General features: G+C 35.2%; 1 protein-coding gene across 1 annotated transcript in view; it reads right to left on the bottom strand.

The window, feature by feature from the left end:
- The window catches only part of Actbeta (inhibin subunit beta), a 78,821-nt gene that overhangs the window by 22,090 nt on the left and 40,362 nt on the right, over positions 1–16,369 (bottom strand). Inside the window, exon 2 of the mRNA XM_089086199.1 lies at positions 1,036–1,192. Within this exon, the coding sequence (XP_088942325.1) occupies positions 1,036–1,192 (157 nt within the window). The remainder of the gene's footprint in view (positions 1–1,035; positions 1,193–16,369) is intronic.

Genomic DNA, 16,369 nt, shown 5'->3' with positions numbered 1-16,369 from the left:
CCAGAGGTTTTAAGTCCGCAACCGTACGACCTAGTACAATTTACTCAAAATAGAAACTACCTGATAAAATCTAATGTTTGTATGGATTTTGTTTTCATTTATCTTGTATTTGTTTCATGTATTTTGTTTCAAACCACTGGGCAACTTACACTGTGTCGGTCGAAAAAATAACAGGATTAATATCCCTCCCCCATACGCCTTATAAGTTGAGCAGATATTAATAGAGCAAATTAGTGTGTTTTGTATTTGTTGCATATATTTTGTTTCAAAGCAAGGGGCACTTAACACTTTATTGGTCGAAGAAATGACAGCACTAATCTCCCTCCCCCTACACTCCATATAAGTTGAGCAGATATTAATGGAGCTGATTACATCTGCCCGTCCAATTTTCAATCTCGCACTTTCCTACCAATAATATTCGAAATACTGCTAGACCTTATTTGTAGTTAAAGATTTTGCCCTCTGTGTATGGGGTATAATTCCAGTTAATATAATAATTTCGAGTCGTCTGGCAGCTTTCAAGACTACAGCGAACAGATGTTTTTTTGCAAGGTATTACTCGTATGGCAGCTTTCAAGGCTAGAGCGAACAGATTTTTTCTTGCAAGGTATTAGTCGTATGGCAGCTTTCAATTCTACAGCAAACAGATTTTTTCTTGCAAGATATTAGTAGTCATGTGTGTGGTTTATGTAGGCAGAATACTTGTTGAATCACGTATAGTTTGAAATAACGCAGTACGATTTAAAATAATAAACAGTCGAAAAGAGTCAAACAATAGTAGAAATAGTGTTACCAGAATGTGTAAACTAGAAAAACTGCCACGTGGTGCCAACAAGCTCTTTGGAGTTTTCTTAGCAGGTGCTGCAAAATATCACCTTTGTATATATGTGTCAAATAAAATTGTCTTATTAAAACCTCGCTTTAAAACGATCTCTAGAAACAAGTTAAAAAGATAAGATAGAGCCTTACATAAATGGAACTTACATTGCCAGATGTCAGTCTTTTTGTTTGATTTGAACTTAATATCTTAAATACATAGAGCGACATCTTTTGATGATGTTTTCCTGCTTTTTTTTACTCTTGGGACTAAGTTGCAAATCAACCCATAAAGTAGCAGACTTCACGCGCAGACTGGAATCTATATCTTGTGGTTGGCTGAATTCTAGTAGTGTTTGTCCAAAATAATCAGCACCTGGAAAAGTAAATTTGCATTGCAATGAACTAAGTTGCAGATTAAATTGTGGATCGACTGACTAAAAAGCACACCTTGCAATAAGATTTGAATAAACATTTTGTGCTGGTTGAATCATAATGACGCTTTTCCACTGTAGTCAGCCCCTAGAAAACTGAATTTGAATTTTGCTGAGCTAAGTTGCAGATTAAGATTTGGATCAACTCAAAAAGTAGGAGAAATTACACACATACTTGAATCTAAATTTTATGTTTGCTGAATTTTAATGGTGTTTGTCCACATTAATGTCCACCATGTCTACCCCACCATATCCCCCAACTGGAAAAGTGAATTGGTGTTTCGCTGAACCACCTTGCAGACCGACCCATAACAGAAACTACGCAAAATTTCGAAGCTATAGATTTTGTGCTGGGTGACCTTACCTTAAACCTTAGATCCTCCTGTGCCTCCAGAGGCGCTTAGGGCATCCAAGGAGAGTCGGCAGTCATCTCTCATCGCTGCAGCCACCCAGACATCTTCCCATTGACGTTGGATTGAGGCATTGAAATATGTGGGGTTAGCCCGGTAACTGCGTCGTATGGTATTTTTAGGGTGTCTTCTTCTTCTGGTACCACGCGGCTGCCACTGAAGGACGACCTTTGGCAGTCAATTTTCGGACATGCGGATCACATGACCGAGGTATCTTCACTTCCTATATTTGATTACTTTGTTATCAGTGGCTAAGATGTCTTCTGTCGTGTAGTAATGTTTGTTACTGTTTGGGATCAGTTGATATTTAGAATGCGCCTTAAACACATGTTTTTGAACGCGAAGAGTTTCTTCTCAAGGTGCTGATCTGTGTGCCAAGGTTCAGAACCATAGCAAAGCGTTGAGAGGACGTTGCTGTTGAACAGCCTCAGCTTGAGTGCTGGGTGAACTCTAACGATTTTTGTCGACCAAAATCAGCCCCTTAGAAATTTACTTTGTGTTTTTCTCAACTATGGTACAGAATACGTTGTACATCAGCCCATATAATATTAGACTTCACACGAAGGCTTGAATCAGTATTTTGTGGTTTTCACAATTGTAATTATGTTTGTTTATTATTATCAGCCACTAGGAGTACCAATTCAAGAAAATACAGGACGAGGGCAAGGAATTTTCTGATCTTTTGAATGAGGGTACACAAGAATATTAAAAATTTTAGGGAAGGGGCATTTTTCGACTTTTCCTTGAAAATACCAGTCAAAGGTATTATACAAATCTAGGGGACAAAGGTTCTAAAAGGTTCTCCCCTAATTGGTCCTCCTGTCAGCCATTGATAAACTGAATTTGGATTTGGCGAAAAGATTGAGAAATCCCAAGGAATTTTTTCAATGATCCTAGAAGTTACTAACAATTATCGGTGGGAAAAATTATAGCTGATCATAATTGCAGCGGTAGCTGAAACATCAAAAAGGACGAAGCACGGCCCATAGTAACCAAAAACCCAACATTGTGTTAAAAAAAAAACTGGCAAGTGATAAAAAACCTACCAACCGCTAGGAAATGGTGTCGGATCGAATAGTAAGTGACTATCATGCAGCTAAATCTATGCGTAATGTAAGAATTTTTTTTTTATAGCCAAAAACCCGGTCTATTTACTCGACGCCAGGTAAACCAAACTCATTATAAAAATTGCTAAAAATAAACAAAACTCATCCTTATATGTTACTTTACATACGTAGAAGTGAAAAACTAGCGTTTACTGAAAACTCATCTTCCTTGAATGTTTTTTTTTTTATATCAAAAGTTATCGACATCATGGTCAGTAAAATGCTGTTGAGCCTTACAAATTAATCTCTTATTTTTCTTCAAGATACTTATGGGCTTTTGCACTCCCAAGAGAGCACCCTGTCTTGTCGCGTCAGTTGTGTTTTCAGTTTAGCGCTAGTTTTAAACAAATATAGGGAAATGCCACAAGCCAGTTAATTTTGAGCAAGTTTTGTAGAATTATCTTGTATGATATATTCAGCAAAAATTTGTTTTCGGTGCAAGTTTCAAATTTGCTCTTTACTTTTGTAAGAACAACTTTGTTTTTATTTAAACTACTTCACAGAATAGGCCGACACAAGAAATTGTTAAACACAAGATGAAGTCTAGAATAATCCATTGTGTCGTAGATAAGTTGACCGATGTTTTTCCAACCGGCCAATTGGCCAATTTTTAATTTAATTCAAATTATATAGTTTCTAAATAATTTTAAACCATTTAAAAAATGGAGTTAGTGCATTTTCATTTTAACCAAGTGAGTCGACGATGTAGTTCAGTTTTTACCAAGTATTATTTTCCTAGTCAATCGAGTCCATCAAGTAGATAGCGTGTAATATTGGAAGTTACATACCGCCTTTTGAATGATCACAGTGGAATTCTACATCATGGCTTTTGACCGCCTTTGAGCGGCACCATTAGTGGTTAATTAATGACTCTATAAAACGTGCAGTTGACGAACTTCTGTTTTTACCAAGTGTTATTTTCATCACACTTCCCGGTCAGTCAAGTCTTTCAAGTTTATGGTTGATAATATTTTAAGTGACAAATCATGTAAGAAATATTCACAAGGTAGTAAAAATTGTGCTTCCGAACATAAAGAAGATTATTTCCACGTATTTAAATGACAACATTTAAAGTGTCACCATAAAATCTCCAACAATAGCAAACCATTTGGGATTTTATAGCCGCTTTTCAGTTTTATTCCTTTATCACCAAAGTCGAATGCAAAATTCCTCAGCAACTGATTTCAATACATTGACATTTAAATTGATACACACAGTGGCGCCAATTGATGGAAACATAACGAGGGGGGCAAGGATTTTTCAATTTTCTTATGAACATTCAAATACATAACTTTTAAGATTAACGAGGGGGGAGGGCATTTCTGTTGTTTTTTCAAATTCTACTGAAAATTAAAATAAACACTTTTTTAAATCTAAGGGGTGATTACCTACCTCCATCCCCAGTTTGGTTCTCCGGAAACGCCTAGCTCTTATACTGACACACACACAAAATCAAAGTCTTATACGGAAGGAGGAGATTATTACGGAGGCTTCCTGGGGATTGTGTTTAAAACTGAAAAAGTTCATGTAGTAAAATTGCTAACTTCATTAGTAAAAGTTTCTCAATTTTTTTTGTCTTTTTGTCCTTTTTCCTTTTTTTCTTTTAGAATGATCTTAACAGACTTTTACTGAGATTTCGACTGATTTCTCTCATGATCTTGCCTTATGTCAAGGTTTATGTATCTTGCAAGGCTCCTCATCTCCGCTAGAGGTTTCTTCAAGTTCAAAAAAGTCTTCCAGTAAACATTGAGAATCGGATTTAGATCGATCACATCGAAGCTATTGCGCGTAGGACGTACGAAGAGGGGTCTTAGGACCCGGTCTCCCTAAAATCAAGAATTTCCACGAAATCAAACTATCAAACAAAATTTTTATTTTTATTATTACCTTCCCAACAAAATATTTTCGTGAAATTTAATTAGGGGGATCTCTATAGAAAATCAAAAGTAGAAGCTTATTCGAAGAGGTAGTGGGCATTTGGAAATAAGGCAAAAATACACAAACTGTACTGAAACTACAAGGCATTATTGGAAAATTTTCAAAAATATTGGAATTTTGGGATGCAACAAGAAGCTGTAGCCCCTCCCCCCCCCTCTAGGAGCCTGTATATCTTTGGTATTCAAATGTGCATTTTTCTCAGCGCTGTTGAATGATTCAACACAAAAGATACGTTTGGCATTTCGTAAGTAGCCCAAAGTAATCTCGTGTTTTTTCCTTTTTCTGTCGGAAATTTTTTTGCAACTATTGCTTTTCCATTACACCTAACCTACTTTTTTAAGGTCAGGGTGCTTACACATGCTTTAGTTTTTCTAAGCAGTGAGTTTTACACTAGCTAATATGCTGGTTTTATAATTACTATATTTTCAGGCAGTTTCACCCATCTAATCAACAATCTTCTACCTTGTTTTACAACAATCTTTAAAGCCTATAAAATTGTAGCTGTCGCTTCCTTCCAAATAATTACTATTAAGCAATTTGTATAATAATGGCAATTTCAAGAGTGACGAGTCCTTAAAATAATGCTAGAAATAGACATGTTGGCTATTCTTAGCCGACAATATTTATAGCCACAGTTAGTTCGGCTCAAAATAGCTTGCAATATGTTTTGTCTAGACTGTCTAAATACTATAACAAAGGATGTTTTTTGACAAGATTTATTTTTCACTTGATAATAATACACATCATGCATGTACATGGGATGGGGCACTTAAGCCCTATGGTCTCTCAGGACTGTAGAAATCTCGAAGTACCATGGACATTGGTACAAATTAATACCAACTGATTGTTTAAATCAATATAGGCGAAAGACATGTTCTTCGTTCCTTAATATCAAGTCCACTTGAGTCTTGAAGTAAAATCTGACACAGGACTTTGCTTTCGGCTGACTGGAGTTTGATGTCTCTAAGGCTGTCACATACCATCTATCTTCCTTTCTTAAACAATTCCATAATAATGTCTTTTTTGCATTAGGAAGGGACAGCTTCACGGAAAAAAAAAGATGCAAAAAAAAACAAAAAAAACACAGAACAGAAAACAGAAATAGTTCTGTCAAAAACAGGTGACATGCGACTCCTTTTGGTTCTGTTTTTGTAGAAAAGCAGAAGCAAATTAGATAAAGACAGAAACAGAAGTACAAACAGAAACAGTGTCAATGTTTAGCATCGGCACTGTTTCAATTTCTTAGAAAAGCAGAAACAGAAAAAATAGACGAAAAAAAGAAAAAATAGAACAAAAAACGGAAACAGGTCCGTCAAAAACAGATAGCCCGTTTCTCCTTTCTGTTCTGTTTTTGGTAAAACAGAAAAAGAAACAGGTTAGACAAAAACAAAAACAGAAGTAGAAACAGAACCACTGCCGATGCTTACTTCTGATCTAAATGTTGGTATCTATGGAGAACGGGCCAAAGATTAAGAAAAGTGAAGATCCGCATATATCAGTTTCATTTTGTTATTCGGAGTCTAATTTTTCCTATAATTACAATATTTTGGTTGCCCCTCTCCCTCACTTGCTTCCTCTACTTTAGTATATTATGGATCGCAAAAATGTCCTATAGTGAATAGTGAGAGGGGTAAATTTTCAATGAGGCATCACTATTTCAATAGGGCATGTAATAAGGGTCAAAAGTATTGTACACCTTAGAAAGCTTATAGAATAGAATAGAATTTATTTGCGCTAAAAGCCCATAGGCCATGGGAAAAAATATAAACAAAGAACCATTACAAAGAAATTGCAGATAACCTAACATAATCCTACAGAAATCTCACTTCTACGATTCATCGGGAGACGAAGGAATCGTGCCAAGCTTCTGATACCCATAAAACACTCATTCGCACACACATTCACCAACCACTCAAAATCATAAACCCCCCTACCAAACACTTCCAGTCTCCAATCACTCAGCTCCTCACATTCACACATCAAGTGATACACGCTCTCGTCTAAACCTCCACACATAGGACAAAAATAAGGACCAGCCTTTGACTTTGACTTTATACACATTATGTGGATCAGATTTTTCCTTATATTTATCCATCAAAAACACGATTAGATGAACCGTGTTTTGATCTCACAATCAGTTGCCAAATAAAATAACCACATAGTAAAGATAATCCCACAAGACTGCAAGTAGAACTAAAAAACATCAAACTAAAACATTTAGAAAAGCTTCGAAACTTTTATGTAGGAGAGCAGTGACTACCAAGGCCAATGATGGTTTTTCTAAACAGCTTTTTTTCTTGTACACGTTTGAAATTACTAAAGAAATTTTGCTTTAACAAGCCTAATTTTCGTAATATTGCTCCTTACCCCCAAATTAAGAAACAGTGTGAAAAAGAAGAACTATTCAGAATGAGCAGGTTTAGCAGAGCCGCTATTTGCCTGAATAATATGATTATAGGGGATGTGAGTTTGAAATGGGTTTGAAACAGACCTCTTTCTGACATTGTGCTGTACAACATTTGCAATAAATTTAGGTTCAAGTATACTTACTGAAACTTGACTGTCTAGTGGAAAAATAAATGCTTATTGTCCCTATCTATGGGTTTAATGTTAAATTCAATTCAGTAAACCTGTCTTAAATGGACCATTAAACTGTAAAAAGTATGCATAAAATATTCACAACTTTTTATAGGGATTTTCGTTGATTCCAAACTTGAATAAAGAAAAATACATAAAAATAAACTGATAAGAACTGCATCAACAGCAGCTACGATCAGCAGCAGCTTACTTTGAAATCGAGCAGTTTGTTGAAAAACAGAAAAAAACAGAAATTAGTGCAAAATTAATACAAATTTAATTCAGGAGACAAGGGACGCTTTGGAATTTGGATAGTTGAAGTAAGTATTAATGTGAAAGCTATTTAAATTTAACACTGAAAATAAAACGAGTATATATTTAAATAGTTCCTGGAGCCTGGGCTTCGCCCGGATCCCGGAACTCGGCACGTTGCTGACTTGTATGTATTTGATTCTCTACTTACGCGATAACACACCCATCACGTTATTCTTTAGTTTTAAGTCATGCGGTGACAAATCAGCAAATTCAATTCAATTAAGAAGTTCTGGAGTGAATTCAATTCCTCCTTCCTGTTAATGCATCAAAAAATCATTCTTTTTATATATTTTCCTCTACCTATAGAGGAGGGACGGTAGGTCAAAGGACCTTTCCTGTTGGAGGGCGGGTAACAAAACCGAACAAAAATGTATTTTTAGGCCACCATTATCAAATTTTGGGAAGGGACGGGGTAGGCGTCTTTCCCAACAATAAAAGAACTTTGTGAACAGATATATAGAAAAAAGTCAGACTATACTGCAAAAGCATACAAAAAAAAAAAAAAAAAAAAAAAAAAAAAAAAATCAGAGACAGTATACATGTGCTGCTTTAAAGAACCAAGAAAATTTAAAATAGAATATGATTGTTTGAATTGGTTTAGTAGGAAATCACACACTCATGTAGCCTATATTATAAAGAAATAGGAAAAATCGGGAATTCAATTTTAAATGAAAACCTCTCGATAAAGAGTTACGGATTTTTCCGTTGTTGGAACCAAATAAAAAAATTGAGCAAATATCAGCAAAAAAGCTACCTGAAAGGACAAAGCAAATTGAACAGTTTTCAGGCTGTGAATATCATTTACCTAGGTAAGCATGCATGCAGGGTTAGAACTTCTTTCGTCATTTCTAAGTGTTCCGTTCTACGAACTTATTGAACGCCCCTCCTGTATATATATATATATATATACATATATATGATATATATATATATATATATATATATATATATATATATATATATATATATATATATATATATATATATATATATATATATATATATATATATATATATATATATATATATTCTAGAAATTAAGCTATTTTCTGCATTGTCATAGCATTTAGTTCCTTAAGAAAGGTACTTACGAAAGTACAGCTTGCCCAAGCGAAGCTTCAAAACTTTTCAGACTGGATAGAAGTTTCAATTTTAGGAAAAATTCTCCCTCGAAAAGGATTATATACTTTCCATCTATGTGCTGTCAAAACTTTGTAAATCTCTCAGTTAATACCAATTAGCAAGAACAGAACTATTTTGTTACTCACTACATACTTATACATGACGAGGCCTATATTTACTAGATTTACCTAGATATACTTGACTATACCGGGATTTTGCCCTATTATTCGTCATTTGTAACAAAAACTATTCAATCAATCAATCATCATTTTATTAATACTAACACACTATTACAAACGTAAAGAAAATTATTTGGCCCAAGAAGCTTGGCTTGTTGTGGGCATTCGTACGAAAAATTTGTAAAATATTTATAAAGTTGTCTTTTTGTCTAATTTTTAGGAAGTTCTGCAACATGAGAATACTTGTCCCTCTGGAAAAACAAACTATCGCTGTTCAACACCAATGCACCATAATAATTACTAGCATTGCACTTTGCACCGTAAAAATACTTCGTCCTTCTGGGCCAAAAACTGTGCAACATCTTTTTGCACAAACGAAATTGTTCTACGAAACAAAAAAAACCTTTGCACAGAAATAAATGTTTACCTAGGCAACAGAATAACTGGGCTTTTAGTGCCTTTATAGTCTTTTTTTTGTAACACAAAACATGTTTCAAAATAGTGAAATTGAGCTTTTCATACTGTTCATTTCTGTAACTATACTATATCCTCAATGAATTTTCTGTGCTTGATAAGTTATACAACAAAGGTTTATTATCAGATTTCACTCCGTAGAAAAAATATTCAAGTATTTATCTGTCTTGTTCATTTGGAGTATATAATCGAAGCAAAATAATTAAAGAATTGATTAAAGATAAGGTGAGTGGAGTAAGGGATGCGTAAGTGTGTTATATGTATGTACGTGGTAAGGAGATACGAACTAAATTTGATGAATGACGGCCCCGGAGAACCAACTACGCAAATTTGTCAAAATAGCAAGTCACCCATATCTTTGATAGGGTTTGTAGTATTTTTGATAAGGTTGTTAAAACACAGTGCCGGAATTCCAGCCCAACTTTTGCTATTTACATCATTTTCCGTTCTTGGCCAATTATGATGGCCTGCAAATGAGGCCTTTTCTTTTGAAGTGCGTATTTCAGTTCAGGGTATAGAGAAATGAAATTTATCCTGTCTAAAAAGAAAACCCATTCGTTTTAGTCTCCACATTAATCTTTTACGCCAAAAAAGTTGTCACAATTTTTAAATAAAATAAGTGAATGACACACACGAGTATTTTCCTTTTTTAATATAGTCCTTGAAAAAACCATTCATGACTTTTATTTAGAGCTATGGTAAAAATATTTGTGTATATTTAAAAAAAAAAAATAATAACAATAGAAATTTTGATCCATCTTTGATAATTTCGATGGCAATTGACCTTTTGAGGCTCCTAGAATACAAAATTCAAAATTACATTATCAAATATATTTATCTAAGTAGAAAAAAACAGATGAGAAATAAATATCTTCATGTCCGACCGGCAGAAGTATTGGTAATATGTCTCAGAAGTCCAATCGAAAGCCGCCAAAAGAAGTAATAATTCACATTTCTATTTTCAGTTGTAATATTATAAGAGACATTCATCATCTTCATCTGATTCGCAACTGGATACCTCCAAAAATATGAATACGTTAAAGAACAGAAGGGTTGCACATCAGGTCGCTTCACGTGCACTTGATATACCAGGTAATTTTGCCAGATGTCTGGTTCGAAATTGCGTTGCCATAAAAGTGAAAATACGCCGAAAGGGCCATTTTTGTAGTGAAAATGCGAAGAATCCCCCTAAAATACACCAATTTAAAATACAATGCGCAACCGCTACAAAAAAAAACGCCCAAACGGCGCAAATGCACCCCATCTGGAAACTCTGTACTGAGACCTCATCATTTATAATTGACATTAGACGGCCTGAACGTTTCCATGGTTTCCTTCCAGCGTTTTAAGAGTGTACACTTGTTAATGATAAGCTAGCTTTTTCACAGAAGAGGAAGCGTATTTCTGGCCAATTATAAATTTATAGAACATGAAATCAATTAGGAAAATTTGCTGAGCCAACCATCAGGTAGCATATTAAGTGAGCTAGTATGTCACTACAAATCTTATATAAAAAATGTCCCAGCTGAAAAAAAACTCAATCTTAAAAAGTGGCCTAAAAGACGCTCAAAGTGAGAGTCAACCAATTGTTTTATACACTATAGCCCCATGTTTGAAAGCTGGCGTAAAGTACGTATGTATGGAATAAATACGACCGTTATTAAGTTGAAAAGCACTATTTCTGTCAAGCCCTTAAGATTTGAAGCCCGATTGATTGCCACCAAAAGAAGCAATAATCCACACTTCCACATTCAGGTGTATTATTGCAAGAAATATTCATAATTTTCACCTGCTTCGCAACTGGATACCTTCAAAAAACGAGAATACGCTAAAGTGCTAAGGGGTTGCACATCAGATCGCATCACATGCACCTCATACATCGAGACATCATCATAGGTAGGGATAATACACGAAAGCAGGTTTGAGTTCTTGAGAGCCAGGGTTGGAGAGATGTTCAGGAATACCAAGAGGTAAGATGGGAGGTAAAAAGCAGTATGACAATAAAGAGTTATATTTAAGCGTGTAGCCCCTTACAGAGCTGAGTAAAACCAATTTATCTTCTCCTTTACTATAACTTGTTGTCACATGAAACCCTGCCCAATTTAAAACAGTCTGATAGGTTTACCATACAGGGTAAACAATGAACATTCTTTAGTAGTTGATATGGTACTTTTTTGGTAATTTGATAGTATTACCTAAACTATTTTTTGAAGTATTGCTCTTGAGACAATTATTATTTAGATAAATACTGATGAACTTATATATAAACCATTCGGAAGCCCATTTTACCAAGTAAAAAAAACAAACAAGCCACTGAGAGAACTAAAAAAGAATTAAAATGAAATGAAAATGAAACAAAAAACAGGTAAAAATTTAATTAAAACAGTGAAAATTGTAAATTAAGCAAAAAGGCATTTTTATATAAATACAAAAAAAACTTTCAAACATTGTGTTGTCACATCCAGAAGCCTTTGACAATAGGAAAAAAGGGGAGGGGGAATAAAACCTTTCATTTTTAAAAAATTGTATCTTTTATTTCCCTCTTTTATTTTTTGTTTCACTTTTTGTTTTTCAAGTTCAGTTTTTTTATTTTCCCTTCTTAGCCAAACGTGAAGCCGAAATATACGTCGATTTGCTAGTATTTATACTGAAATTTTTTTCTTCTTTTTTTAAGTTTCACTGTAATAATTAACAATTCTACGCGTTTTATATTTTTATTTCATTAAATGAAAAGGCAGTGTGTTTTAATACGTTATTTAAACTCAGAAAGAAGACACTTCGCTAATTATGGTTTTAATCAAATGGAAATAAATTCCTGTAGCTTGCTGGACTCCGATCAATAACCAAAAATAATCGGAGAGTATGGAAAACATTAGATACATTTTATATTGGACTTAGTCAAGTAGGATTATGAAATTATTATTTGGGGTACCCTGTTCCTAGTACCCCAGTGTCCTTTCCCTAGAATGCGATTTGGAATCCCAGGAAAAAAACTTTGGTCTGTTTAAAGCTAAGGTGATCATGTGTCTGAAGAGCAAAAACAGAACAAAAAAACTCTACCTATTCAGATTAGCTTTTGAATTGGTATTTCCTATAAAGTTAATTAATTTCCTGTAGAAGCAGTCTCGGATGTCAATACGAAAGGACGAAGAAGAGTCAAGATTTAGGCAGGTTGGCTCCGACCTCCTCTGAAAATATTTAAAGTGAATTTACATGACTAATTTCCCTATTACCAACCCGTTTAACAGGTCTTTCAAACGACCCCCAGGACGACAGGGTCCATTTTGAGAACCTATGATCTTAGAAACAGGCTCTAACTTGCAGGGGAAGGTTGTTTTGGATTTTTTCCCTCTGACCTACTCTGACAATATTCAAAGTGTCTTTACAGGACTAAGTTCCCACTCATCAACCCGTGCAACGAGGGTTTCGAATGGCCCCCAGGGGGACAAAAGTGTCCATTTTGGGAACTCATGATCTTAGAAAGAGGCTCAGAGGTTGTTTCAGAGGTTTTTCCTAAGGGGCAAGAAAAAAAGTAGTTGATTTATAAGGAGTGTTGTTTGCTCCTAAGCAGATAATCAAAAATATAGGCCTTGGAATCGATGACTTTCTTATACTAACTGGAAAATTCCCCAACCTTCAACTGCTGCACCAGACTTCCATGGACTATCGCACCTTAAACCTTAATATCCAATATACTTCTATTTTAATCGACGGCAGCCACCTAAACTCTATAACGTGTAAACTCTATAAACTCTCTACGCGCTTCCGAATTTTTGTTCCTTTTGTCTCTTTGGTGCACATTCTTGGCAATAGACATAAACATAAAACAGCTTTGGAAAATGCAGTATCGGTATGTAAAGTATGGTACCGGCCTCCCACCTTCGGAAACTAGAAAATGCGGCAAAAAAGAGACTGGAGATTTAACATGTTATCACCTAGGAAAATTTGCCAAGGTTTTTCAGGCTGAAATGGTTGATATATAATGAGCAGCTAAGAGGCTGATTACAGGTGGATCATTGGAAAGTACAAGTGGATACAAGTATATATATGTATATATATATATATATATATATATATATATATATATATATATATATATATATATATATATATATATATATATATATATATATATATATATATATATATATATATATATATATATATATACATTAACTGATAGCCGAGGATGGCCCCAGGCTTTAGAGAATATTTAGTGCGGGTGAAAATGTGAGTTCGGTATCTCTCTTTCGTTACTTTTGGCTCATGAGTTGCGTTCTGTTCGGTGCTCCCATATCTCCGATTTCTCGGGGTTTACCCCAAAAATATCGCCAAAACGGAGCAGCAAAAATGCTTGGGCCTAAAAGCGACAAAGCTTCAAATCTGACCTTGACCGTCATGACCTTGATTAAAATACGTCAAACTGCTCTTTCGCCATTGTCTAAGAATTGAAGTTTTTCATTCGTTCCATTATCGTACTCATAGAGTGATTTCCACATCCAAGAATAGTAAAATCCAATAATACAAAGGATAAGTTTCGACAAAAAATATGGGTTAACAGCACTGCATCAGTAATTTTACTGCATTTCAGGCGTTATTGATTGTGTTTTATTACCAGTTTACGTTTGGACACATGCAAATTTAGACTTATACTGTTTCGCCTTCACCATTTCTAAGATCTTAATTTTCACTGTATTGAATATAACTCTTTATGCGCCTTTTGTTTTTGCAACATATAATCCTTTCAGTAATATAATTAAGGTTGTAATGTGTTTAAGGATAAACGTAAGCATGGTGAGTGCAATGCTGGGTTTGATAGGAGTTGAACTCCGCTACGGCAGTAAGATTTCATGCCCACCTAATAAAAAAATATCTTCATAGGGGCAAATATTCAGTTCATCACCATTTTAGATAAAAACTAAAAAAAATCGTTTCTCCGTCCGACAAACTTTGTTTAAAATAAATTAAGACTTCCGGCTTATGTACCGGTAAAAAATTTAGTACCGGTAGTCATTTAAGAGCTCTGAAGAGAGTTTATGCTCTGTTACAGAGTTTAACAAGGTTCTAAATCAAATTTTGCTTCGTCAGCAAAGTTTCACGTCCACCTGGACGTGAAAAAAGTGTCTTCAGGGTGTCGGATATTCGGCTTGTTTCTGTTTCAGATTTGAGCTAAAAAGAAAAAGAAAAAAATTGTCCTTCATGTTATATTGCGTTTAAAATAAATGAATGTTCCTGTTTGTGCGCTGAAAAAATACGCTCCTGGCACTCATTAAGAGAGCGAGAAGGAGGATGCTGGGCAAAACAGAGCAGCGTCTAGTTCCCATCAAAAGTACCTAATTTAAGCACCTCTAAAGAGAATTTCAGCTTAGTTGCTAGTGTATAGCTGGATTCTAACAGAGATCCAATTTCGTCTGGTCAGCCTAATTTTTTGTCTACCAGATGACGAAATATCTTCATAGGGCAAATTTTCACTTTGTATTTTAGATCAGATTTAAAAAAAGAGAGTCACGTCTCCGGCCTGCTAAACTGTTTAAATTTAAGGTGAATAAAACCTTCCTGTTAAAAAAATGATCTATTGGATATACAGCACGGATAAAAGCGAATCATTTTTTTTTTTAATACAGCCCCAATTATAGACTTATACCGAATTTAGCTTTAATTCCATAATATCGAAAATTAGTTACATCAATTAGCTGTTGGTAAAATGGCAATAGATGCAGTGGCGTAATTTCGTGAAAATCCAGGGGGGGGGGGCAAATTGGGAGCCAAGTCCCCAAATCAAGTGAAAATGACAGTGAAAACTGAAAAATGAGTTATATATTACCATAGAGGCAAAGATATACTTAAGAAAACTGACCTGTTTCTCTGGATTCTTGAATTATGAATTATGCAGGCTTATGTTAATTTGCAGGCTTCTTAATTGAACTATGCAGGCTTATCTTTATTTTAAAACGATTTTTTTGCAGACACTAAATTTCAGCTGGGGGGGGGCAAAATGAGGTATGGAGGGGGGGCAAACTGAGGTCTGGAGGTGGGGGCAAACTAGGGCCTAGAGGGGGCAGCTACTCCCCCCTACCCCATAGCAATTACCTCCCTGCATAGTAGTTTTAATTCCTATATTCCCAGGTTTTTCATACAAAAAATAACTTCTCAGAGGGACATGGAAGTTGAAAATGTGTGCCCATAGATTAGTCCTAAGTCAAAAAGCATGCTTTAGTTTCCTTTGTTAATTTTTGTAACTTATTTTCGTAAACTTTCAGGCTGCGTTCACTTTCAGGCTGCATTCAAGCTGATACCCGCTCAAGGTATCAGCCTAAATGAGGGAAAAATTCTATGGGATCTTGTCTTCACCGACGACATTAATATTCACGAGAATGAAAAAGAACGCCTTCAACAACTTCTTGATTAAATAAACGCTAAGGCGTAACGCGTTGAACTCAACATCAACGTGAACAAAACCAAATGTTTGTGACTTCGAACTCGCCACTTCAGTTCAAGTGTGGTGTTAAGGAGTTGGAAGAGGTAGTCATATATAAATACCTGGGAAGTACAATTGAAAACTGACTCATTGGAGAAAGGAGTAGTAACTTCTAGTACAGGCTTGTATAGGACAAGCATGAGGAGCCTTCTACAGGATGAAGAGAATCTGGCGATCGAGTGTCCTTTCACTCCACGTTAAACTTAGACTCTTCAATAACAATGTTCTGTTGATTCTGACATAGGAAGTCGGATAATGGGAGAATAATAGACAACAAGAGCGTCGGATCCTGATCTTTGAAAACGAATGTCACCGAAGAATCCTTTATACACGCTGGAAAGATAGTCTCAAATGTTGAGATCCGTAAAATGACCAACCAGTCTACTGTGAAAAATATCACCCGGCAACGTCGATGGCAATGTCTTGGTCATGTTTTGAGAATGGGGGACCTTAGAACTCTAAAGGCAATTTTCCAGTGGCAGACAGTAGGATCGAATAGAAGTCGCCCCAAGAACAGGTT

The sequence above is a fragment of the Artemia sp. Qi Xiang Cuo genome, chromosome 3 (genome assembly GCF_049724085.1).
Source record: "Artemia sp. Qi Xiang Cuo chromosome 3, ASM4972408v1, whole genome shotgun sequence".
NCBI classification, from domain to species: domain Eukaryota; kingdom Metazoa; phylum Arthropoda; class Branchiopoda; order Anostraca; family Artemiidae; genus Artemia; species Artemia sp. Qi Xiang Cuo.
The sequence above is the reverse complement of the archived record's forward strand: the minus strand, read 5'-3'. Positions and strand labels throughout refer to the sequence as shown.